At 39.6% G+C, this 25,285-nt stretch overlaps 1 protein-coding gene across 6 annotated transcripts in view; it reads right to left on the bottom strand.

Moving 5' to 3' along the window:
• CDK14 (cyclin dependent kinase 14) overlaps positions 1–25,285 on the bottom strand; it is a 1,910,605-nt gene that overhangs the window by 945,440 nt on the left and 939,880 nt on the right. For all 6 annotated transcript variants that reach the window (XR_011199184.1, XR_011199185.1, XM_069211609.1 and 3 more), the window contains one exon: positions 11,354–11,416. Coding sequence is in view for 4 of the 6 variants with exons in the window: in XM_069211609.1 (XP_069067710.1) it covers positions 11,354–11,416 (63 nt within the window). In the remaining 2 variants the exon portion in view is untranslated. The remainder of the gene's footprint in view (positions 1–11,353; positions 11,417–25,285) is intronic.

Here is a 25,285-nt window from a genome sequence, read left to right as displayed (position 1 = left end):
GCTTTAACTTGTGCATTCGAAAACATGACATATGCCCAAGTATTAAGGGACCAGCTATTGATGAGAAGTAAAAAAAAAATTATTCAAGAGAAACGATGGTCGTCCGGTGAATTATCTTTAAAAAATGTGATAGAAGTGGCAAGAGGTATTGAGATTACTGAGAGATGTATGCAGGCAGTGAGGAATGAAAATAAAGACAATGGTATTACATGTGCTGTAGGGAGTGAGAAGAGTAGGAAGGAAAAAAGAATCTTGAGGTCGGTAAAACTAGAGGGTTACTGTGTTTTCAATGCAGAGCTAATACACATTTAGCTAATTCTAAATTGTGCACTGCCATTGGAAATACATTCAATGTGTGTAAGAAGAGAGGACATTTTTCACGTGTGTGGAAAAGTGTGGAAAAAAAGTAAATTGTATTGTGGAGGATCGTCATGATGAGGAGCTTGAGTATGGAATGTGTGATGTGGTATTAAGTGTGCAGAGCAAGAACAGCAACGTGAAGAATGTCCAAATGCCTAAGTGTACATTAAGCATAGATGGAATACAGGTCGAAAGCTATGGTGGACTCTGGTGCGTGGTACACCATAATAGGAAGAAGGTTGTTTGACAAACTATGGCCTTGTAGATTGTTAGAGAATACTAATTCAAGCCCATGTAGTTATTCTGGTCATAACATTTCTATTGTGGTGTCTGTGCAAGCAGAAATTGGATTTTTCGTAAAAATATGTTTAGAAAATGTGCCTATAGCACAAAAAGGAGCTATGATTTTAGGATGGACACACATGACTGAACTCAGATTGAGAGTTGACCCTAAAGCTGACCCCCCAATGTATGCAGTGGGTGAGGGTAATATTAAAAGTACAAATGACACATATACTGTCTTCAGGGAGGAATTTCCTAATGTTTGTAGCAGCGAGTTAGGAACCTTCAAAAAGCTTAAACATAAAATAATTTTTACAAAAATAATGCTATACCTGTGAGGCAAAAGTTAAGATATGTTCTGTTGAATTACAGAGGAAAACTAAAATACATTTTGTGTGATTTATGTGAAAGGGACATTATAGAACCAATTGAAAGTTCCTTGAAATCCAATGGTGATCTAAGACTTTGTGTGGACTTACTTATTTGAGTGGATGCCTTCCTGTTACCAAATTTGCAAGAATTAATGTTGTCCATTGGTGATGCTAAGATTTACTCGACAATTGATTTAGCTAGCGCTTATCATCAAATTCCACTGAATACAACCTCTAAGCACTTCATAGCCTTCATAACACCTGAAGATTTGTTCCAGTACAAAAGGATGCCATTTGGTTTAGCCAGTGCATCCACTGTGTTCCAAAGAGAATTATCTAAAGTATTATCAAATATAACTGGTGCGAAAAATTTTCAGGATGACATATTGATATTTGAGATGGATAAAAAGGAACACAATTGCATATTGAGGGAAGTTCTGCAAGCACTTATGGACAATGGATTAACTGTGAAAGAACAAAAGTGCAAATTTGGGAAACAACATGTGGAATATTTGGGTCACAATTTCAGAGGATGATATTCGTCTGAAAATTAGCCATGTGAAAGCTATTTGCAATGCTCCAGAACCCCGAGAGCAAGGAACAGTTGGTATCCTTCTTAGGCTTGACAGAATTTTACACACGTTTCATAGAAAATTACGCATCCAAGGTCGAGAATCTTAGAGCACTATTAAGTAAAAATGCAACATTTTGCTGGGGACAGAGACATACTGAAGAATTTGCAGCACTAAAAAAAAATTGTAAATGCATCATACCCAAGATCATTTGATGAAGGTGCAAATTGTATCATTTCTGTGGATGCTAGTAGGTATGGCATTGGTGCTTTCTTATCCCAAAAAAGGAATGGGAATGAGTGGGTGGTCGCATATGCATCCCATACTCTAACACAAGCAGAGAGGAACTACTCTGTTATTGAAAGGGAATTACTAGCTGTGATTTGGGTGGTGCAACATTTTAGGATGTATGTGTGGGGTCACAAATTTAACATATGTACAGACCACAAACCCTTATAAATATCTTGAGTCCTGGAGGTGGGAGCAATATTAACCCCCGCTTAGTGAGACTCACCTCAAATCTGCAAATGTACCATTATGAGATTATGCACTTGCCAGGGAAAGATAATCGGGTGGTGATGAATTATCACTGTTGCCTTTGATATATGAGAATTGTGAAGAAGTGGATGATGAGGAGTGTGATGTGGCATTTATGTATGATGACGTGGTATTTATTGAAGATCATGGGATGGAATTAGAGTTTTCTGAGCATAAGTGGATCAAGGAAATGCAAAAAGACGGAATCTTAGCAAAAGTAAAGGAATTTATGATGAAGGGGTGGCCATCTGAGCGGCAGCTTCAAGGGGAATGTAGTACATTTTGGAAGATCAAGGATGAGTTAACCATATGCAATAACATCGTCTTTAGGGACGATAAAATAGTACCTCCTTATGGCATACATGAACTTATTGTCAGGTTAGGACATGAAGGACTTGGTGGTATAACAAGTACCAGAAGGAAAATTAAGGAAAGCGTTTGGTGGCCAAGGGTGGATAGTGTGGTAGACCGTTGGGTGAGGGAATGCAATGCATGCAATGCAAGTGACAAGTCTGTCAAGCCACTGGTAGTACCTCTGCAGATGGTCAAATTCCCTCAAGAACCTTGGCGGAAGGTAGCGATTGATTTCATGTGGCCTTTCGCTACCTTACCATTCAGGGAGGCGTATGTCATTGTCCTTATTGATTATTATTCTGGGTGGCCAGAAGTTTGTATGGTTGGCAATGTGACCACGGATGTGGTCATCAACTTTTTAGAGGATGTGTTTTCCAGGGAAGGGATTCCTGAGACTCTAGTATAGGATAATGGTGTGGAGCTCACATCTAGTAAAATGAAATTGTTCTTGAAAAATTATGGTGTGAATCACCTAAAGGTGTCATTATATTATCCAGTGGGAAATGATCAAGTCAAAAGGTTCGAAAGCGTAGTTAAGGAAGATATACATTTGGCTCTGAAATCTAAACTGTCATGGAAGAAGGCTCTTCAGAGTATATTACTATTTTACAGAACTACGCCCCATTCGGTGACAGGGTAAACCCCATTTGAGTTCTTAAGGGGAAGGAAATCGTCTTCCAAGTTAGTTCCATAGTGGTTAAAGAATAAAAACAAGGAGTAGTGGTTGACCAAGAGTGATGATCTAATTAGGGAACGTGTGCTAAAACACCAAGGTCACGTGTAGAGTCAACGGAAGGAGAACCATGTCTAAACTCATTGCAGGGCAGTATGTACGTGTGTGGAACCCTGGGTTCATAGAAAAAGGGGCAGCCCATTGGTCAAGTCCTATTAAAATAGTGAAGGTATTGAATGGAGCTGTCAAGCTTGAGGATGATAACGTACATAATCTGCGGCATGTGAGTCTGTGTGAAGGAGTCAACAAGCATAACAACAATGATGAAATTGAGGGGTATTGACTGGGAAGTGATTCTGAGTCGCAACTAGTTGTGGGTCCTGATATTCATTTTGATATATATGCTGACCCTGGTCAAAATGCAAACAAGTGTGTTTAGACCACCAATGGTATACTTCTTCGACGAAGTCAAAGGGAAAAGAGATTACCTGGGCATCTCCAAGAATTTGTCATGGGATGTTGAGCAATAGTAATGTAATGTGAACATTATCAATCTGGTTAGATGAAGAAATGTTGCTCCTGCAAATTGCAAACTGGTATATCACTATGTAAGGTAGCATTAGTCATTTTGTGTTAGTCAGAGTTTTTTTAATTTTGTTTTGGGGGGGAAGATGCGTTGTGATCGGAACGTTGGATAGCTACAATAGGAGTATAATGTAGGGATGGAATGGTCGGGCAAGGAGAACAAGGTGGCAGTTGCTCCGGGGCGGTTGCTGGAGGATGTCGAGTTGGCATTGCTCCCTTTCGACAAACCTTGTTTTTTATTAAATTGAGTTGGAAACTAATTTGTCTTGGTGGCACGTTCTTTTCTCCACAGCTTCCTTACACTAGGGAGCATGACACACTAGCTTCACACCTATGCGACCATAGGGCTCCAATCACAAAACATTAGTAAATCTAGAAGTGTTCTGAGTATTCAAAGACATTTTCCAGACAAATAAAAATGCAATTCCTAACTTACATAATCGAAACTTCTCTTTCAGTTTTGGAAATTAAAACTAGGAAATTCATATTACTTCCAAATACAAAGGTTGTACATGCTGCCATTTATTAATCAAGATATTGTTTCACTTTATAACGTCTATTGGCTACATTTGCCTGTACGGACAGCAGTCGTATTCTAGGAAAACCTGCTTCAGTGACAAAGCCACTTCTAGGAGAAATGTTACACAATTACTCTAGGCTCAGGATTAAAGGTTATGCTGATGACACACACTAAGTAACATCTCCACATCCATTTATAGTGTACTTTAAAAAAAATATGAATTTAATAGGCACAAGTCAGCTGACCTGTCAAATTGATTGAAACAATGTGTAGACCTCCAACCCTGCCATAGATCAAAGACCAGAGTACACGAAGGATAAACATTATGGGCAGATGGTATTTTTCCTTATTCAAAACTCCACCAAGATGTCAAGATGCCAATTACCATGAGGATAGTGGAAGCTTCTTTTTTAAGTTATTTGTCTCCTGCTGTCCTATGATGTCCTAGATTCGGGATTGGTTTCTTTTAATGCTAGAAGCTTGCAACAACCCTGTAGCACAGTTGATGTACAAATGGTCCAGGCTGAGTAAAGACAGGTTGAACTCTCTTGGGGGTTTTACACTCTGCATGCAAGGGTGTTTTCAAACAGTAAATTCAAAGGCTAGGATTGTGAAGAATGTCTTTCTCCAAAAAAGTTGACTGTGTCACTTCAGCATTTGGCAGTATTGTCACGGTCCTAGAGAGAAATGTTCTGGTACAGCTGTCAAAGTTAGCCAATAAAATTGAAGATGATGGTGTTACTTTAAGTTACCAAACTTTTTCTGTGCCATTATACTGGAGTCTCTAAAGCCTTGCTTAGATGTTTAGTTATTTGTCAGACAATTTTCACTGCCTAAACACTTTAATGGAGCTTTAGCTAAATCTTTGTTCTAAACATGTAACCTCAGTTTCATTGTGGCCTGATAGTTGTATCCTATAATGGTTGGCATATTATGGTTTGAATTCTCAGAAGTTGTATCTAATGTTAAACTCTTACTACTATTTATTATTATTTATGTGGAAATCACATTTTATTCCTTGAAACTGATTTGAACCGTGGAGTGTTTTATTTTGCTTCTACCATCATCAAATTCAGGATTGAATCTTTTGGTTTCAGCCAATCAATCAAATAATGGGTCAAGTATACATTGGAAGGATTATTTTACTATGGCCATGAAACGAACAGTGTTCAAACACTTTAGCCTAGGAATAAAAAGTGAATACAAATGTATGACTGAGGGCACGCCTGGGTCCTGAGCCATCTTATTAAGATCAAGGAAGTGATTTACTGTTTTTAGGCTCTCTTGAGAAGCTTCTATCTCAGATTCAAGCTAACCACACTGGTGTGGAGTGATCATCAGCTTTTCATCAATATACTTGGTATCAGGTGATGGATACAATGGTTGTACTTTGAATTAGGAACTTAGTTCACCTTTTCCTTAGTGGACAATACACAGTGTTTTAAATTTAACAAGACCGGTCACTGAGAATCAATGCATGACAGGTATAAATATGGAACGTATCCACCTACCGTAGTGAACATACAATTACTTCAGAGACTCTGTACTGAGACATCAGGTACAGACATATATCTATCAGATGTTCAAAAACTGTTTTACACAGTTTAATGCTGTTAGCCCCCACTTCGAATGTACAAAATATACAGCAGTGTGGGCAATGTATGGTAATGCTGGCCACTTCCATTAAGTAGCATCTATAAAGGCCAAGTTTCCAGTATATATGGAATATACTTAGAAGGTTTAAATGTTAACAGATGAACTGCTCCACTACTGCATGAGGTGCCTTGACATTCTACAGCAGAATATGCTGCCTCTAGCAATAGAAACACTAACTCACAACATATGCAGTTTCATCACACATTTACCCGGAAAGTAGCTCATGTCAGCAGGGGTGCACCAGACACACATTTTGGATTATACCCTCTTTCTATAGGGCTAGGTTCTGAAATTCTTCCATCTGGCTTTGATAGTGTATTTCCAGTGCCAGAGGGTGTCCTTATAAAGGAATGTGAAATTAGGGAGGATGTCATTATAATGTACAGTGTGATATTTGCTCTAGAGTAGAATTTCCCGAAACTAGGCATTAGTGTTTCCATTATCAAGACACAACACTGTTTATCAGTTGATGTTTAATGGATGCTGTAAATGGCATATTGATCTCTTTTCATTAACTGACATGCGCATCGATGAAAACGTATTTGAAGAAACAGAGGTACGTTAAGACAAGCTTAAAGTCAGAATGGAGAAGCTCAGCTTAAATCGGAAAATGTTTTTACCATATATGCCTGTGTATTGCTTATCAATTTAATGAGGATGATAGACATCAGCTTACTGTTTTAATGCAATGACATGTATGCCTCTTTTTTCTATTGTTTTTTAAGGTAAATTGTCATTGTAGCAATATTTTGGCAAGCCAACCAGGAGTTGATTGGTTCTTCGGGCCAAAATGTGACCCAAAGAAAGGGACCCGGCCCGGATAGATTCATATTTGCCCAACAAGAAAGGTGAGCAGATGCCGCAATTGATTGGAATTTCTGCTGAATCCAAGGGGTGGAGGTCCATCCTGAAGCAGCCGTCACAAGGGAGAAAGACTACATAAGAGCCTTAATCTTTGCATTTGGTATGTGGTAAACTAGGAAAAGAATAACCCGCAGAAGCCACCTTCTTGATTGTCAGCACCGGGAAGGGTGATGGCTTGGACCACTGGGCATAACACAGATGGTAAGCTTGACCCTAGTGGGATACAGGGTTTTTGGGTTGCTAGCCACTTGGACCACTGGGAGTGACACAGAAGGTACACATAAGGCCCTGGATGTGACATAGGGCGAGATCTCTGTTTTAAGAGGAGGTCTTCGCTTGGATGGCTGGGTCTGATGCAGTTGATACACATAGGCACTGGGTGTGATATAGGGCCCACATCTCGATCTTGTTCTGCTATCCTGGTTTTCTCAGTGCCACTGGTTCCCTAACACTGGTGGTATTTGAAAGAGGGTGGTGTGCTTTGCTTGGACCACTTGACGTGACACAGATGGTACGCAGGACCCCTGGGTGAAACATAGGAGAAATTCAGATGTTAGGGTACTTGAAGGATTGGGGTCAGGAGAGTAGGCATAGCTTATGTTTTTGCCAAGAAGGGACTATGGTCATTAAAGTAAGTCCTTTCTTTCTCTGCATGAATTGCTGCAATCTTTTCCGGAGCTAGTATCAACAAGATTATCATGCTCCCCTAGTCCTTCACAGCGCAGAACTTTCCATGGCCACAGGAAAACATGCAGTAGGAGTGGGCAGGGCTAAGGTATTGTGTGCAGGCTTTTCCCCTAAGTTCTAGAGCCTAGTCAGCTATTCCCCTGCCAGTTGAAAAGGTGCTGTTTTGATAATATGATACTGAGAGACCAATGTGACTGCGTTTCTCTTAAATGTTTAATGCTGTGTCTTTGTCAATGTCTTGTTTTGATGAAGATATTGCTGATTTGCACAAATTGCTGTTTGATGCCAAATTCCAAATTGCAGTGAATTAACAATTGCACTTTTTCCTAGGATTGTGATTCTTCATGCATTTATTTGTGAGAAGTTGATTTTGATACATCCGTGGATATATTGAGCTCATTGGATCCAGTGATCACTGTGTATATATCCTCGCCCACCAGGTTAGATTATGTAATACTGTTGTGTGTAAATATATATATATATTTTTTCCATTTCCTAAGTAGATCCAGTTATACCCTTGTACATACTTCCCCGTCACCAGAGTAAAATCAAGTAATCTTTAAAAACAGAAAAGTTAGCAACTTAGAAAAGAAAAACTTGTAAAAATACAAAGTTAAAAAGGACAAAAAGGATGCATTACTAAAACTATGGGCCATCTCTGAGGAATTCCAGGCCGATAACCTTGGCCTGCCATCAGCAAGCAATGCCTCTGCACCTCCACCTCCATATGTAGGTAAGAAGATGCTCTCTCCACATTAGGATACACTAAAATGCCAGTCGAGGGAGCTCAAGGGACCTCTGCCTAACAGCAGGCTATTAGGTCTAGGCATGGCGAACCAACAGGTCAACAGGCCCGACACGCCCTGAACCACCTGAGTCCAGCACTAGAGCACTCCAGCACTAGAGCACTCAAAAGCTCGACCCCCTCATCCATCATGGTCAGCAGACCAGGCCTCAGCGGCTCAGAGAACACCCAATCCTGCTGGTCTCGGGGAGCAAACTCAGCTGAAAGAGAGAATCATAGCAGTCTTGGACACTGAGACTGCTAGCAAAAGTGAGAGAAGAGGTCCCAGTCCTCCGAGATCTGGAGCAAGGAGTTAGCTGAGCAATTCTCGGGCCTCCAGCCGGGACTGAAGGGTTTTTTAGTGGCAACAGCAATAGTGCCTCCAACAGCCCCCAGCCAAATGGGGGCCCCATTTTTGTTCCAAAACTGGGCTGTTCTCACGCTCAGAATAGTAAAGACCACATAATCATCACAGCGTACTCATGAGTTCTAACAGAGCACCACATGGCGTTGAGTCAGTAGAAGAGGGGGATCACTGGGACATACAGTCACCCCAGTCCATTCCCATAATCTGGGCAAACTCTGACAATTTCCTGCCCTTGCTCCAGACGCTCCATACTGCGATGTATTTTGCCTCCTCCATACCCTCAGAGCTTCCCAACTGCAGCTGGGAACCGTAAGCCAAAAAAGATATGGTCAGAGGGGGCAGAGGGGGGCAGAGAAAGGAGTCCAAAACATCCATTGTAGCTCTGAGCAGGGTAGAATGCAGGAACATGCCCCACCAGCAGGCCTAGCAATCGGGCAGCACTCAAGACCTCACATATACTGTTTGAAGGGAGCAGAAATTCCAATATCGAACTCAACAACTCAGAAACACAGGGGCCACGGAACAACTCTGCATCCTCCAACAGCACACTACAATAAAGATCAGAGGTCTGGGGGGAAACGCCCAAGAGTCAAACAAAGAAGCCCAAGGCTAGCCCAAAGGAATCCTTGAGAAAAGGGAGTAGTTAGGACACCCGGTGACTGACCAGTTTGTGCATGGTATTGTTGCTCGTTTTCGTTGTGTTACTGTTTTTGGGTGGATATTTTCTGCATTAAAAACACAGTCTCCAAATTGGGTAGAGTAAAAGCAGTGAGGGAGGTGGGACAACAAAGTGCCAACGCTGTGGCTGTCATGACTTGTGGGTTTGATGGTGTAGTTGAAAATTCAACAAGAGGGGCAATGTTGATATTGGATTAATCAATGACGATGCGCGAGAGAACAAGACATTTTGTATACACACAAAACGTTTATAGCACACAAACTAAGTCACATCATCACTGTTAGATTACCCTGTTATGAGCTCTCCGTCAAACCCCAGCACGTAGGTATGTGGTCAGGCAGGCTCTGTGACCCAGGCCTGGGGGTTAATGACTGACAGGTCACAGATGAGGTAACACCTAACTGACAGCCAAAAACACAAACAGGAGAACTTAGATCAGATCCCACAGATAGGCACTAACACTACAATGGTCTCCAGATAAGCACACATACCCAGAAAGTTGCATGCTTTTCCAAAACACCATAACCTTAGATGCTTCCTGTAGTTAGGTACACTTAGCCATTCAGGACACAGCACATGCAGTGACCATGGTCCCCGCAGACCAGACATCTGGACACGCACTCACTGACCCACATTGTGTGCATGTCTGTCGAGGCCCACTTGCATTCCCTATGTGGAAATGTATTTATAACTCCTCCAGACCTATTCACATTTCAACTATTCGCATTTTTTACCAACTGCTCTCCTGGCTGTAATGTTTAATTAAACGAAAAATGTCCTGTTTTGAAAGGCACCTTTTGTCTCTTGTTTTTAAGGTAAATTCTCATTCGATCAAGAACACGTTGTGATAAAATAAGTAATATCAGATTCATGCAGGAGCTAGAAAAATTAAGTTAATGGAAGGAGGCCATGTCATTCTATGGAACACAAAACATTTACGGGGAGCAAAACAAAATCAATAGATGGTAATTTTCAAACAAAAATAGGCATCTAAATATGTTTTTGATATTGGTTACAAACTGTGGGCTATGTATGTATTAAGTTAATTCACAGTTACAAAGCTCTTATGACAACCTGTCATATCTCAAAGATTAGCCTACAAATGTTCTGCCAAAAACTGAAATTGCCAAGACAAGTTCTTTCGTTATGTAGTGTGAAAGAAAGGCTGCTGTATTAAGGCCGCACGGGAAGAATCTCATTTGGTAGCCGTGGTGCCTTTAGAGGTCTGTGTGACAAAAGGGAGGCAAAACTGGCAAAAAGGGAACACTTAGCTAAGTGAAATTATAACAGACATAACAATTACTTGATTTTTCACAAATGCAGCTCTATTTTCACTGAATACCTTGCAATTCCTATAATTCTTTCATTATAAGCATTACCACTAATAAGTGGTAAGTTGAAATACATGTTCTCCGAGATCTGTGACAGGTTTTTGTACGTCAAGAGGCTGCTGATGCCGCTTTTATTTCTACTCAGTCCAAATTTATAACCTCAACAATTTTTTTGTGTAGTGCAAAGATGGTCAAAAAAGGAAGTATGCTCACAGATGTTATTTTTGCGCTGGGTCAAATAATTGATGGAGGCATTATTGTGAGTTAGAAATTACCCCAGAATACCTTACTTGTATCCAAAAACAAATTTAACTAGGCACCACTAATTTAATTGATCATTAATGGTTGCCAAGTGGTCAACAAACTACCAGTCACTGTTTAAGTTTTTAATATCATCATGTGCATTACCAACTGAATTCTATCCAGGACATTGAGAGAAATGCGGAATATCCAAGTAAAATCACACATTCATGGGCATTCTCCTGTCTGGAGCAAATAAAATAATTACAGCAGTTGGGTTATATTCCCAGCACTTCAACCTGACACTTGACACTGGGGTCATATTTTACACGCATTGCTGTCTTGCCACCTCAGAGGGAAAACAGCTATGTAAAGTGTCATTCAAACTAGCAACAAGGATACCTGATCTAATGCCTTGAAAAATTAATGGAATAGCAATCACCATACACGTATGAGAAAATGCATATATAAAAATATACTAAAACACATACCTTCACATTATCTGGGTGAAGCCCTCCTGGGTGTTTGTCCATATATTGACACAGGTCTGTGTGCTAAAGGATAATCAGAATAGAATAAACGTTAAGGTCCCATTGAAAAGATGCTCAATCACCACATAAGTAGAGAAAACTGACCATCTTTATTGAACTTAAGTGTACATAACTGGCAGGCAAGCAGGACCACTCCAAGCTGTTTTTAGTTTCAATGGAAACATTCTTGGAATCACATTACATTTCAATACATTACATTCCAACACTTCCTACATCATCATCCCTTCAGACAAAAGCTAAACCCAACACCCATAAAAACAGAGGCAAAACTAACATCAACACTATTTTTATGGTCCCACATGTTGTGAGGAGGAAATAGGTCACATAATTCTATTTGTAGGTTGCATGTGTCTACAAATAAAAGTGAGCACATGCCAAAGTGGATAAATAAAACGTGCGGTTTTCTGAACAATAACAGATCCGTAAATTAATTTACTGTCCTGAACAGTTAAAGAGGACATTCTATATAATTCCCAACCGCAGGAAATAGTAGATTTTGTTGTTGCTCAAAGACGATTTTACATTCTGAAATAGCCTAAGGTGCTTGTGTCACATCTGAGATTTGCATACTTTAAATTATAATCATAATCTTAGTAATTCAAATATGAGAAGGTATTCATATCGATGTGGTAGGTACCTACTACATATTTTGGAAGAAAACCCTTGTAAAGACAAAACAAACTGAGAAAATGGTAGAAACATAATTTTTTTGCAAGATTTATATCATGACTATGTTAAAAAACCACAAAACCTGTAATAACTAATTTTTATATTTCTATTAAATAATACAATGATTTGATTTGTGAGAAGCATACATAGTCCGGAATACTATTTAGAAGAGATTGGATTAATAGGAATTCAATGTTTTCCAACAAAACAAAATAAATGCGAAAAATTGTGCATTTTCAATCAACTATTATAAATTACAGTATTGCAAAATACCTTCCAACAATTTCCTGGCACAGTAACATATGTGTATCTTAGTACCAGCAATTGGAGCACTGTTGTACAAAATGCAACCCAGCTTCATAGAGGATTATTCCTTTCCTGCCATTAATAACGTTTTTTTCCGACTGCTAGTAGCAGCAAAAGAGACATATACACATTATGTGATCACTACCTAGATGTATCTGCAAGTTCAGAGTTGCACTGGTGAAGCACAGTCAATGAGCAAATGGCAACCCTCTTCACATCCCAAGTACCCACCGCACGCGCACACACACACACTAACAGGCAAACACACAGGCACTGAAAGTGTACCAATCATAGCATCACTAATTAGACTATCCATTTACTGATGTTTGTTATAGTGGTGATAAATGCCTTCTATTTATTCTGCTGTACGGCAGATGATTGCAAAATTAGTGTAGGTGGGACATTTCTACTTTTCATGAGCTGCACATAAAAATTAACCTGGCGAGCATTATGGGAAAATCCTATCGTGCTTGCATAAATGGAAATCGGCATGGCAGGATGAGCACGTTATAATGCTCCCATTTTGCACTGAAAATATGAGAGCATTTTCACTTTCTACACTAAGTGCAAGTGTGAGTACAACCACCAGCAGTTCACAACTGCTGTTCACATAATGGAGACCTCCGAGTTAAAAGTCATGAAAGAAGCATGTGAATCCCACACAGTTGGTTAATGATCAATGGTTAATGTAAATAATTGCACATTTTCAGTTACTACCAAAAGATGGTGTAGTAAGGGAAAGTGAAAGGCAGTTATTTTCAGTCCCATTTTTATGCTATTGCTAAAACCTAATGCATGTGTTTACATTTATGGGTATCCACAACCATGGAAAAGCATTCAACATCTGAACAGGAAAACTTGTCAGTCAAATTGCCTGTTGTTGCTCACTTTTAGGGTCTCCAAAGATTAAAATTGGATTTTTAAGACCCTGCACATAAGAAATATGCCTTTCACAATCAAATAATATACACTTAAGGCTATGAAATGGATGTAAGCCATCAACGCATATCACATAAAATGTGAAAGATATTCAAAACGAAGGTGAAAAATATGAAGATGATACATAAGGAATGGTAAAAGTGATAATCATACATTTATTGAGTATCAAACTGTTCATATCCAATGTAAGGTAATCAAACTTTTTTATGGTCCAATTTTTTTTATTTTTGCGCTGGGCGCTGGAACTGTGGAGTTGGGGCCAAACTGCAGACTGCAGACTGTTAAACAGGCTCAACCAAAAGTGCTTTGTTAAAAAGTATTTGTATTCAAAAATTACCAGAACTGCCAATCTGGTAAGAAGGATGTTTGTGTGCAGGTCCTCTGCACAATTATACTGAGTACACATATGGGTTATGAGGGGTAAGGACACATTTGTCCTACCTTCATCTAAACACTAACACTTGTTTTTAATACTTTCCTAGCGTCATGTGAATAATATATGAAGTAATGTAAATGTGTAGCTTTCCATTGGACAAAAGCTATTGAAACAAGTTCTGTGGTGCATGTGTAACGTAAACTGAAAAGAACAGCTGTTAAGTTAATCCTTATTAGCAAGGGCTCTTAAAGCAGCTTGGAGATTTGAAATACATACTACCAAAGTTCAACTGAAGAGCATTCCAATACAACATATGCACTCACTTCACACCTTTTGATGATCCAGTTATCCAGATACAACTTCTAAGAATTGGCCAAACAATGTTGGGAGTGAAGAGTTTCCTGGTTCCTATACAACTGATAACACTCTGTAACACCTACCATTATTTTGAGGGAGACCAAAGAGATGCAATGGAGCTGTGCTCTCTTCTAGGAGTGGGCTAGGGGTGGGAAGAATGCTTCATTCTTCCTGCAGAATTAGCAGAATTTGGCTACTCCGCATTACTCTTGTAACACAAAGTTTTGGCCAAATTCTGCCAATCGCCACTTGCAGGAATTTTATCCTGTGAGACTCCAGTAATGCAAGCAAGATTTGGTGTCCCCTAGTGGAAATGTTTAACACAGGTGATGAGAGGACTGCTTGTCAAGTAGCTGTGATGTTCCTCAAGTAGATTTTATACTTGAGTAGCAGCAATATCAACTTGAAAGGCCACCCGCTCTTGCGCACGTCCTGTGCCGATTGCATGGATTTTTCACCACTGCTCATGCTACTGCCACTAAATTGCAGAGCAAGCATGTGACATGCATATTTCCACCCACTGGCAGAACTCAATGGAATCTCGCAGAGTTTTTATGCTCAGAGTTTTAGTGAAAGTCTGTCAGTTCCGCCCAATCCTACAGCGGACAAAGTGTTGGCTTAAGAAAGGCAATTTACCTGGATTCTCCCGGACTGATGGGATAGGCCAGGGAGGAGGTCGTAATGAGGTAGAGGATCTGCAGAGCTACCAAATGGAGAATCCCATAGAAAAGAAATGATTGTTTTCAAAGGTGGAGGAGAGTCAGGAGTAGGAGAGCTTTGAATCCAAGATGCTTTATATTATGCCAGTGTTCTAATGTGGGAAGACAACTTTAACAAGGGTTAATGGTGGAAGAGACAGAAGATAGAGAAAGGCCATTATTTCATTTCAGGTGTTATTTGACCAATTCAGGACCCGGAAAGATGAATGGATTGTGAGACATAATGAAAGATCGCTTATTCTATATCAAAAGGCTGTATCCATTGAATATGTTGTCATGTTTAGTTTAAATGCTCCTGCGAAATAAAGCTATATCTTCAGCACACAGTGTGGTGCAACAGAGGGGTATTGCACACGGCGGTGTTAAGAGCAAAGCCATCAATCAATTAATGAATGAATAAATTATTTATAAGCGCAACATTTAGCCAAAAGTATCATGAGCTCAGACAAAGGGATCAGCTCAGAAAAATTTAGAGTCCTAGAAGGCTGATTCCAAACTTTAGAGGCCAGAACAGAGAATTAATTTCCTCCTAACTTAAAGTGTTTAAATAGGTATCTAATTGGGGGTGAACACATCTGGGCAAAGGCAAAAAGGACAAAATGGGCAAAAAAGAATTTGGAAAAAGGAAATCTCGTGCAAATGGGTACTAACTAAGGTGGAAAAAAGATACATAAAAAGGGAATGTATCAGCATGTCAGAAGCTCGATCAAGAGTCTTCTGAAAAGGGTTAGGGAATAAAATCTCCAAGTCTCAGTGGAGCATCTAAAGGGGCAAGGCAGATGGGAAGATACCTCTCCAAGGGGCTTAACATTCAGTATACAAAAACAAGGGCTCAACTTCTCATCTTCAGGAATCTGGAGGGATCTCAGACCAAAGAATAACTGACTGGTCATCAGTATGATAAAGTTCATAAAGCAATTTGATTCGGTCTGAAAGACAGTTCATATTATGCTGAAAGGGCATCATCCAATGGTAATCGATCACAGGACTACAGGTTGCAACATCGACCTCCATTCCCAGGTCTGTCATGGGAACCTCATCCATCTATGTAGCTCCACACAGGATTAAAACATTTGTATAATTTGTTAATCCACTTTTCAGGATGTTCCAAACTCAAGGACACACTTACACTTTCTCTCTGCGTCTTAACAATAGGGCCTATTACCAAAGCTAGTCTTCTCATGGGAACAAAGTCAGAAAGAAAGCTCATGTTAGTAAAATCAATCAGCATTTTATATACAGGCACGAAATATAAGACTAACAGTTCTCACTTTGGCTTACCCAAGTGAATTAAAGCAATATATTTAATTTGTACGCTTTAATGAACACACTTGTAATATGCAAGCTTATAAATTCAACATTAACAATGCTTCAATAATATGCATGTTACAGTTATTATAAATGAAAAAAACTCTACTAAAGCATTTCAATTGGTATAAAGCAGAACGGATTTTCTCTATTTTTGCACAAGTATTGAAATCATCAATCATTAGAAATTCAATATTGTTTCAATACATTCTGGTAGTCTAGGGCCTAAGATATAACATCATATCAATTAAATCTTGCAAACATTTGGTTTATAAGCGATAAGACCTGTTTTTCTAGCACTAGTTTAAACAAATGCACAGTTAAAATGATTTCTTATTGTATTTTTCTAAATTGAAATTATTAGTACTTTGGTTACCATAATGCATATAGTGTCACGTATTGATGACTTCTGTGACATGAAGAATAGCACTAAAATTTCAACTACATCACAACATATATAGTAATTCACACCTGCATGGCAGGAGGCCCAGTGCCATATAGAGGTCGACAATTTAAACAAAATGAATTTCTCCACAGGTAGCAAATGCAACATACACCAAACTTCGGTGGCATGACCAAATTTAAGCTGCCTTGTTCTAGAGCAGTTGCAATCAAAAGAGTAACCTAGCAGTCCTAAGTAGCAGGAACTAGCATAAACCAGTGTAACAAGAATATGGGTGGCTACCAATGTTGCTCAGCATTCTTGGAGAATCACAGTTAAGTGTTTTCTCAGAACAAAACAACACAATAGAGTTTATTTGCACTTCAAATAGAAGCAACTTGTCCAGTCTGAAACTCAAGATTTCTTTTACAATGGTGGTGGCCAGGGGAGGGGTTTGCTGGTGGGGAGAGGGTGAGGAGCCCACAGTTTACTGGGACAGATTTTAGCATTCCATAAATAATTTGGTCTAAAGTTGGCCACTTCAGTTTTTCAACAATATTGCAAATGCTAGCTGAAGGGCAGCAGCTCACGCAGGTCTTACAAATACATCTTACAGCAAGCCCTGCAAGTAGCACACAAAATAGCAACAAGAAGTTCTTCTGCAATGGACCAACATATTCACTACATCCAAATTATATTCTATCAGACTTTAGTCCTTCAAAATAATGCTTCTGTGGAGGATCCCAAATATTTTGTCAGTGATTTTTATGGTCGCTTGCAGTTCTTCTTGGCCACGAGAGAGATGGGGTCAGTATATAGTATTCTTCCTCACATGAGAAATGCAAACAGCATATAAGGCTGTCAACCTCCATAGAACCACTGTTTATATGGAGGTGATGCAAGTCTTACTTCTTGGGACTACCTGATAAAAAGGACCCTTGTGTCTGAAGCCACAAAAAAACTGAGCTCCTAATTATGAGTTTGGCGGACGGAAATGGCTGCCCGCCAAACTACCAATGGTCAGGTTACAGCCAGTGCGGTCCCCTTCCCGCAGCCCCTATTAAGAGTTTCCTGCTGGGTCAGTGGGCGGAAACAGAGTTTCCACCCGCTGGCCCAGTGGGAAACAGCCCACAATATTGACGCCGGCACATAATTGAGTCAGCGGCAATGTTGCTGTGCTTAGGGTACACCAGCACTCGTCGTGCTTTTCACTGTCTGCAAAGCAGACAGACAAAAGCGCAACAGGGCTGGCCATGGGGGCCCATGCACTGCCCATGCCAAGTGCATGGGCAGTGCAGAGGCCCCCATGGGGCCCCCTGCACCCTGTCTCCACCAGCCTTTACATGGCAGTTTATTGCCATGTAAAGGCTGGCAGAGAGGGGACACGTAATCCCCTGGGCAGCGCTGCTTGCAATGCTGCTCTGGCGTATCAGGACCACCAGCAACACCAGACCGACGACAAGTCATGATCTGGCGGTGTTGGCGGTCCGACCGTGGCGCAATCGCCACAGTTGTAATGTGGCTGCTGGACCGCCACATTGGCAGCAGTCTGACCGCCACCTTGACCCTGGCGTTCTGAAGGCTGCCAGGGTTGTAATGACCACCTTAATGTTGCATATAACTCTACTTCAGAGTTTAGTCTTTTTTACAACCTTCTGGGGTATACAATATAACAGAACATAGGACCAATACCCTTGATATGGCTTGCGACCTAAAGATTTAGACTGTGTTACAATTAGGGATAATTAAACCTTCACACATCAATTGATGTTCTCCAATTAGGTTAATACCAAACCCAAAGAAAAATACTGTTTATTATAGAATTTTCAATTATTTAATCAGGCCTCCACCTTTGATGCCTATGGACAATGGGGAAGTTTCAAAATAGATAGCTAGAATATTTCAGTGTGCCTGAGGTGAACAATGTGGCAGTTATAACCATCAGTAATACAGAAGCTAGGACACAGTATATCCGTTATGTTGTGTTCAGATCTGTCAATGATGTAAAATGGAACCTGACTGTCTTCTTACTGTCTCTGCCTGATTTAATATCACACTGAGGTTGGTGTCTATTAACAACTCCTTAGAAGCCATATTTTTAAAAGTTGTTTTTCCTAATCTCCAGAATAATATTCAAATTTTTCTGCCTCTAATTTACATTATCACATACAGCCTTTCAGCCTCACTTCCTTCTTGATGTCTAGGGTCAATGCAGTAATCAAATCATGCTTGTTCACGATGTCTGAAAATGGAGAGTAGATCATGACTGGTGATGTGCACACTCCAGATGACTAAGGGGCAGCTGGTTGAAGACTGAAGTCTATGAGCATTGGTTGTGTGTGGTTGGGATAGATGAATAGGCAGGATCACTGGGTGCTGTCTAGACAAACATCACACTTTGAACCAAAAACAGGATCTACACAAAAAACTAGATCATGACCAAGATTGAGGCATACCAGCAGTATTGAAACAAACAGGACCAAGACTAAAACAAGTTCCAAGACCTGAATTTCAGGTAAGCACCAACAACAAGTATGAGACTTCACTGTTCAAAGTAAATTGTTGCAAAGGGAAATAAGTGTAGCAGTGGATCATGTAACTAGTAGCCAAGGACTGAATAAGGTTAATCACTCAGGAAATGTGACAATCATGATGAGCTGGGAAATGTAAGCAAGGCCATCTGTAAAAGTGGCTGTCTTGGTTTGGGACTTTAAAATGTGGTTAGCATTTATGTCCCCCAGCCAGGAGTGGCCGGGCTACAGAAACCACCAAGAACATGGAATGGTGGGATGTATCTTGGGGCACCATAGTTTAGGAATCACAGGACTCTTCCATGGAAAATTCAGTGATTCTGGCTTCATTCTTGGCATCAGCTGGAGACAATTCGACCCATACCGAACAGGTGGGTTAATGTCCCTCCCTGATTAGCTCATGGTGGGGATGGTGTTGGTAGTAGCCATGGCAATCAGATGTGACTTAATCATCTAGATACCTGATCTAATACCCCTGGACTGAACTCTAACTGAAATGTGATTATATTAATTCTATTGATTGTCTTCATTTAAAATATACATATTTTTCAGTCCAATGCATGGTAAAAAATTGGATCTCTATATCTAAACACCAAAGATATTGTCTTGCTGGAATTACAGTATACACCTTAAGGTAACTGTGTAAGGAACTATGGATATGGTCATACATTTGAATAAAAGTAGGAGTTGAGCATGAATGAAAGACTCTGCAAAGACACTGCCTGTTTACAGACTGAGTCACTTTAGAGTGCAACGTACCCCTCGCTATCTTTAACTACCTACATTAGAGCTATGCAAGTCTCCTGTAGCCTGCAGATGAGGATGCTAAAAAGCTTTGTTCCTTCCTGTCCTAACATGACTTTGGAAATTTGCAACACCTTCAAAATTCACTTACATTTTGTCTCCTGAAAGATTATTCTGGATGAGTTAATTGGATTCATGCACAGATTTAAAAGAACATGTGTGTGTGTGTGTCTGTGGTGCAAATCCACCAATTCAACTCCATCCGTAAAATTGAACTATATATTTTTTTTTAATGGATTAGATTTCCATTTGGCATAATAATAAACAAAACTTCCACAAGATTCAATGCTACTCATAATTGTTGATTTGTGTCTGCCACACCATATATTAATGAACATACAGTTACCCCTCCAGTGCATGGGTTGCTTTCCTGTATTAAAGTTTGTTTGCTGCATATGTGTACTGATCAAGGGTGTATTAAATATAAACACATGTATCAAAAACAATTACAAAAAGTTACTGGATGTGGTAATATAGAAATAATTCAATTCAAATAGCAAAGACGTTTTGAAAGGATATTAATTCAACTAAATTGCTCCCAGAAAATATTTTACAATGATGCTTGTTAGAGCAGAGGAACAGAGAAATAAAGGGCAAGGAAGGTGTTATTTATTTCTATGAAGTTTTTAAACTGTAAAATATGAGAGGCAGTTCTCAGGAAGTGTGTCAGTTTAGCCCTGAGTACTGCAACATATCTGAAGCCATGCACTTTAGTATATGTGAAAATTACATTATAGATCATTTGTACAACAGTTATTACAATGTAGGGCAACAGGTAAAATTAACCTATCAACATTTTGGGGAGCTGCAGGGTACGGTAATATTGCTGCATCCGATTTACCAAGCAAAGTTGTAGATTGCATGTTCACCCTAGAGGGAGCACGTTGTTGTTTTAACCAATAACTGGTGATTACTGTTACCTAGCTCAATTGTACTCATTTTAAAGATCTCAGGACGATGATAAACTGACTATAACCTCTGGAAATCAAACTTGTAACAATGAGGTCAACATACATCACTGCTGACGGTTCATTGAAGTACTCTTTGAATTCAGCATTTCATTAATTCTTTCTGTTCCTATGTAAGTTTCAACATTGCAAGTGATGGGGAATCATTTTATTGGTTTGATTGTTAAAATGTCACAGTGTGACAATGACTATGTTTGGTCAAACTAATAGGTTTGTGTGCTCAAAAAAGAAAGATTGACCACTAGCGTGTCCACATAGTCTGTCTTTTCTGCTGCACAGAATGTCAAGTAATGGCGGCTTATGATGTCTGCATGTGTAGGAGACAACTTAATTCCCTCGTCAGACAGCCCATGTGACACAGATATCTCAATATTTTGTTCAGTTATTGTTCCAGTGATTGATGCGGTAGAATGATGGGTGGTTTCTGATTGTCCCATTTTACCCACTTCTTCTGAAGAGTGGATAACGTGTCATGCCTGCCTTAAGTTTTCTTCAGCATGTCTATGGATCAGATTCAGAGTTTGGCAGATGTGACACACTGTTACAAATGTGACTGCTGTAGCGTTTTCCTCCTGCCCTGGAGCATGCAAATAAACATGCCACACACAAAGCTCTATAACAGACATCTTTATTCCTTAGCATACTACAACTGCATTATAGCCTATGGCACTTGTAATACGGTGGATGGGATTTATCTAACTAGCCTACAGCTAGTTAGAAAAATAGCATATATATTGATCCTTATCTAAACCATCAATTTCATTCATATATACTGATTATCTGAGAGACAATATATGAAGTCCTTAAACTGTGAATATTTCATGGAAATCCTTATGGTCACAGAGGAATGTTCAATCGGGGAAATGTATTTACATTGTCAAAGATGAATGTCCAATCTGACATGGTCCATCAAACACAATAATACATGGCAGAACATGTGTTTTGTGAATAATCATTTCTTAATGGCTCAAATATGAAATTCTGAAATAATTAGTCACTCTGCTCAATAATGTGACCTTCCAATTGAATGAACATAAAGAGAACTACTCTGAGTGATTTACTCCCATATCGTTATCCCCATTGATAAGGGTATCTCACTGTTCAAAGTTACAGGTCCTGATTCAGCCTCTAACTGGAATGGCCTCATTGTTCATAACATTTTGCAGTTTCTAAATGGTGAATCAGTACTTTTCACTATTTAGAAATTAAAAAATATACCTTATGTACAGGAGTCCATAAATATGTGTCTGCTGGTGAATTATACAGCAGCACTTCATTATGATCCAAAGCAACACAAATGAAGGCCAATAAAGGCTGATTTGCATGGTAGCTTGTTAAGCGTATGCGCCCAGCTGTTAAGACTTGTGATGCCCCTTGCTTGAACTCCACAAATTATGTGGTGCTGTCAGTTTCATATGTTTCCAATTGCATAATGAAATTGATAGCTTGGGTTTTCTCAGGTGGTGACCTGCAATCTATTGCAATCCACCAACAACCGCCTAGTCGCATTCTCAAATGGAGCATACATATATATTTATTTCTACGTACACGTGGCTTGCCTTTGAAGAAATAACAATTACTTCTTGTGCTGCTACTCTTTATGATGCCTCCATCAAATGTTTCCAAAAAAATAACATTACATTAACTTTGCGTCATATTACTAATAGTAAAAAAAAAAAAAAACTTGCTTTCTACCTGTATTGCTTCAATTTCTAAGCATTGTAAATAAAGGGATCCTATTATGTACTTAAGTGGCACTAAATTATATAAATTGCACTGGAGCTGGGACATTTAGTCCCAATTGACTGGAGCAAAAAGGCGTTTTAATACTGGTCCACTGGTGTATATTTTGGAGAAACATTAAATTGAATCACCAGGTGAAAAGCTGTCAGGCACTAATCAAGTTTAAGTAATAGTATACTGAATAGCCCACGACCCTTTTTTAGACATTATATGCCAATACTTGTTTAGATTTTCTAAACAATACCTTCATTAATAGCACGTAGGACATGCAGCCAGCAGTTTCTGCTGCATATGTTGCACATGGTTTGTCCGGTTGCAATAATCGGCTGAGACACACAGTGACACACTTGCCATACGTTATGACAGAAATGCAATAAACAATTTCAGGCACACCTTATTTACATAACATTTCAAAGACCTTTACCATTAAGAATCTCCAAACGCGATTTTGCAGTTTCAATTTTCTTGAAATCTGAAAAAATATCGTTTTTTCAGAGGATCACTGGGAAAGAAGAATATTGTACAAAGTACTTGAAATCATGTTTTAGTACAGAACATGTACTTCCTGTCCACAGAGGTGCAGTTTCGACACAGCTAAATATTCGACATATTATTTAGTTGCAGAATCTGCTCCAAACTCTGCCATCTCTTTCCCTTGGGAGCTCTCCATCATCGTGTGGTGGTGATGAACTAACTGTTACCTGCATTATTTGGATGAGTACATAAAAAAACAAAATGCATGCCCTTGACAGCAATCAGTTCTCACAATGCAATGCTATGCTTTTATTTGTAATTCGAAAATAAAAAGAGGGTTTTTGGCTACAGAAATTCTCCAGTGAAAGTAAGTTCACTAATGCAGTGTTTTGATGAGGAGGTAAAATGTGGTGGTATTTCAGTGCCCACTCTAGAACAATATGGGCCTTACTATGACTTAGGCGGTCCTTTCTCAGGACCGCCGAAGCCTCTGCAGGCAAAAGACCTCTGGCAATGGAGGTCTTTTGCCTGCTATATTAGGAGCGTTTTCGCCCACTGGCACAGAGGAACACTCACCACAGCATTGACGCCGGCTCGCAATTGAGCCAGCGGCAATGTTGTGGTGCGTCAGATGCAGCAGCACCCATTGCACATTTCACTGCCTGTAATTCGAGCAGTGAAATGCGCGATGGGGCTATGCATGGGGGCCCCTGCACTGCCAATGTCAAGTGTCCCCATTCTGCCAGCCTTTCCATGGCGGTGTTTGCCGTCATGGAAAGGCTGGTGGATGGGGACTCGTAATCCCCAGGGCAGCGCTCCTTGCAGCGCTGCCCTGATGGATTACAACCGCCAGGACCACAAGACTGCAGGCTGGCTGCAGCCTGGTGGTGCCAGCAGTTTGACCGTGGTGGCCACAGGCTGGCAGTCTTAAGACCGCCAGCCTCATAATGAGGCCCTACGTATTGTTCTTATAGAAAGCCATTCACAGGAATATCAAATCCTAAATCCAATTAGTCACTGCTATAATGAAACAATTGGGGAACTTGCTCTTCCCAGATTGAGCCATCATAAGGTAAAAACCCTTTTCCCCGGCATTATAGCGAACTCTAGCTTCACTTTTGTTGTCTATTTGATGTCACCTGAAACCCTTCAGAGGAAACTAACCTTTTTATTAGCAGCTATCTATTGATAATTCTCTATGCATTGTTTAATATTTGTCACCTCTGATTCCTGAAAGATTGGATGCACTATTTACTTTCCAATGGAATTGAGTCTACTTAAGTAGGAGCCAGGAAAAACATCTATGGACAGGATTCCGTAGGAATGCTTTTCATAAATGTTCACTCTGGAATAATGCTTTACAAGGGTGTGTAATATATATATATATATATATGTATATATATATATATATATATACACACACACACACACACACACACACACACGTATATATAAAAAACAAGGGTTACAGGGATGTTACAGTTAGGTTCTTAATTTAGTTGCACAAAACCCTAGAAATTCAGCAGTTACAGTTAGTTATTTCAAGGCACTATAACTCGTGCACGAATGTAACTAGAACTTGCACCTTCGCCATGCACTGCTAACTTCCCCATATATTACTTCACTCATAACATCATCCATGTATCATTGACAACATCACTGCAATATTTGCAGTAAGATTATTGATGAGAAAACTGTACATAACAAAGTACTTTTAAATCACTTACACCCACTTTCAAGGAAGGCACAGTAAATGCACCATTGGCACATCATTTAAGTCATTTGAGGGCTGCAATTTGTATTCAACACCACCCACATGTATTACTAAAGTGTATGGCTCAAGAGAATGCCATGGTGTTCTAGCTCCCTGCAGTTTGAAACTAATGCAGTTACACACGTCAGGAAAACATGCTTTGTAATATAATTAACGCACTTTTGCAAATTAGCTAAGTCACTTCTAGAGTGTGCCTTTTAAACCCACATGCCCAGGTGCTTAATGAATAAAAGTGGAATAGACTAAAAGGAAAAGTATGTCTCCCCAATGAAAAGTTAATAAAACTGCTTTTCATTGTGGAGGTTGAACTACATTGTTCATGATTGAAACATAATATCAATGTTTTAATATGCGGCCACAGACTATATATAATAGAAAGTTTCTTTTTATTTGTTTTCAAAAATCTAATTGGTGAAAGTTAATTTTTGACACTCCATAAAAGTTCCACTAAGTATTAATTGTGGTGCCTGGTAACAAGCTAGATTAAAATGTTTCTCTGGTAATCTCACTCCAGTGACTGTA

The sequence above is a fragment of the Pleurodeles waltl genome, chromosome 10 (assembly GCF_031143425.1).
Source record: "Pleurodeles waltl isolate 20211129_DDA chromosome 10, aPleWal1.hap1.20221129, whole genome shotgun sequence".
Lineage (NCBI taxonomy): Eukaryota > Metazoa > Chordata > Amphibia > Caudata > Salamandridae > Pleurodeles > Pleurodeles waltl.
Note: the sequence above shows the minus strand (reverse complement) of the source record. Positions and strands in the feature narration are given on the sequence as shown.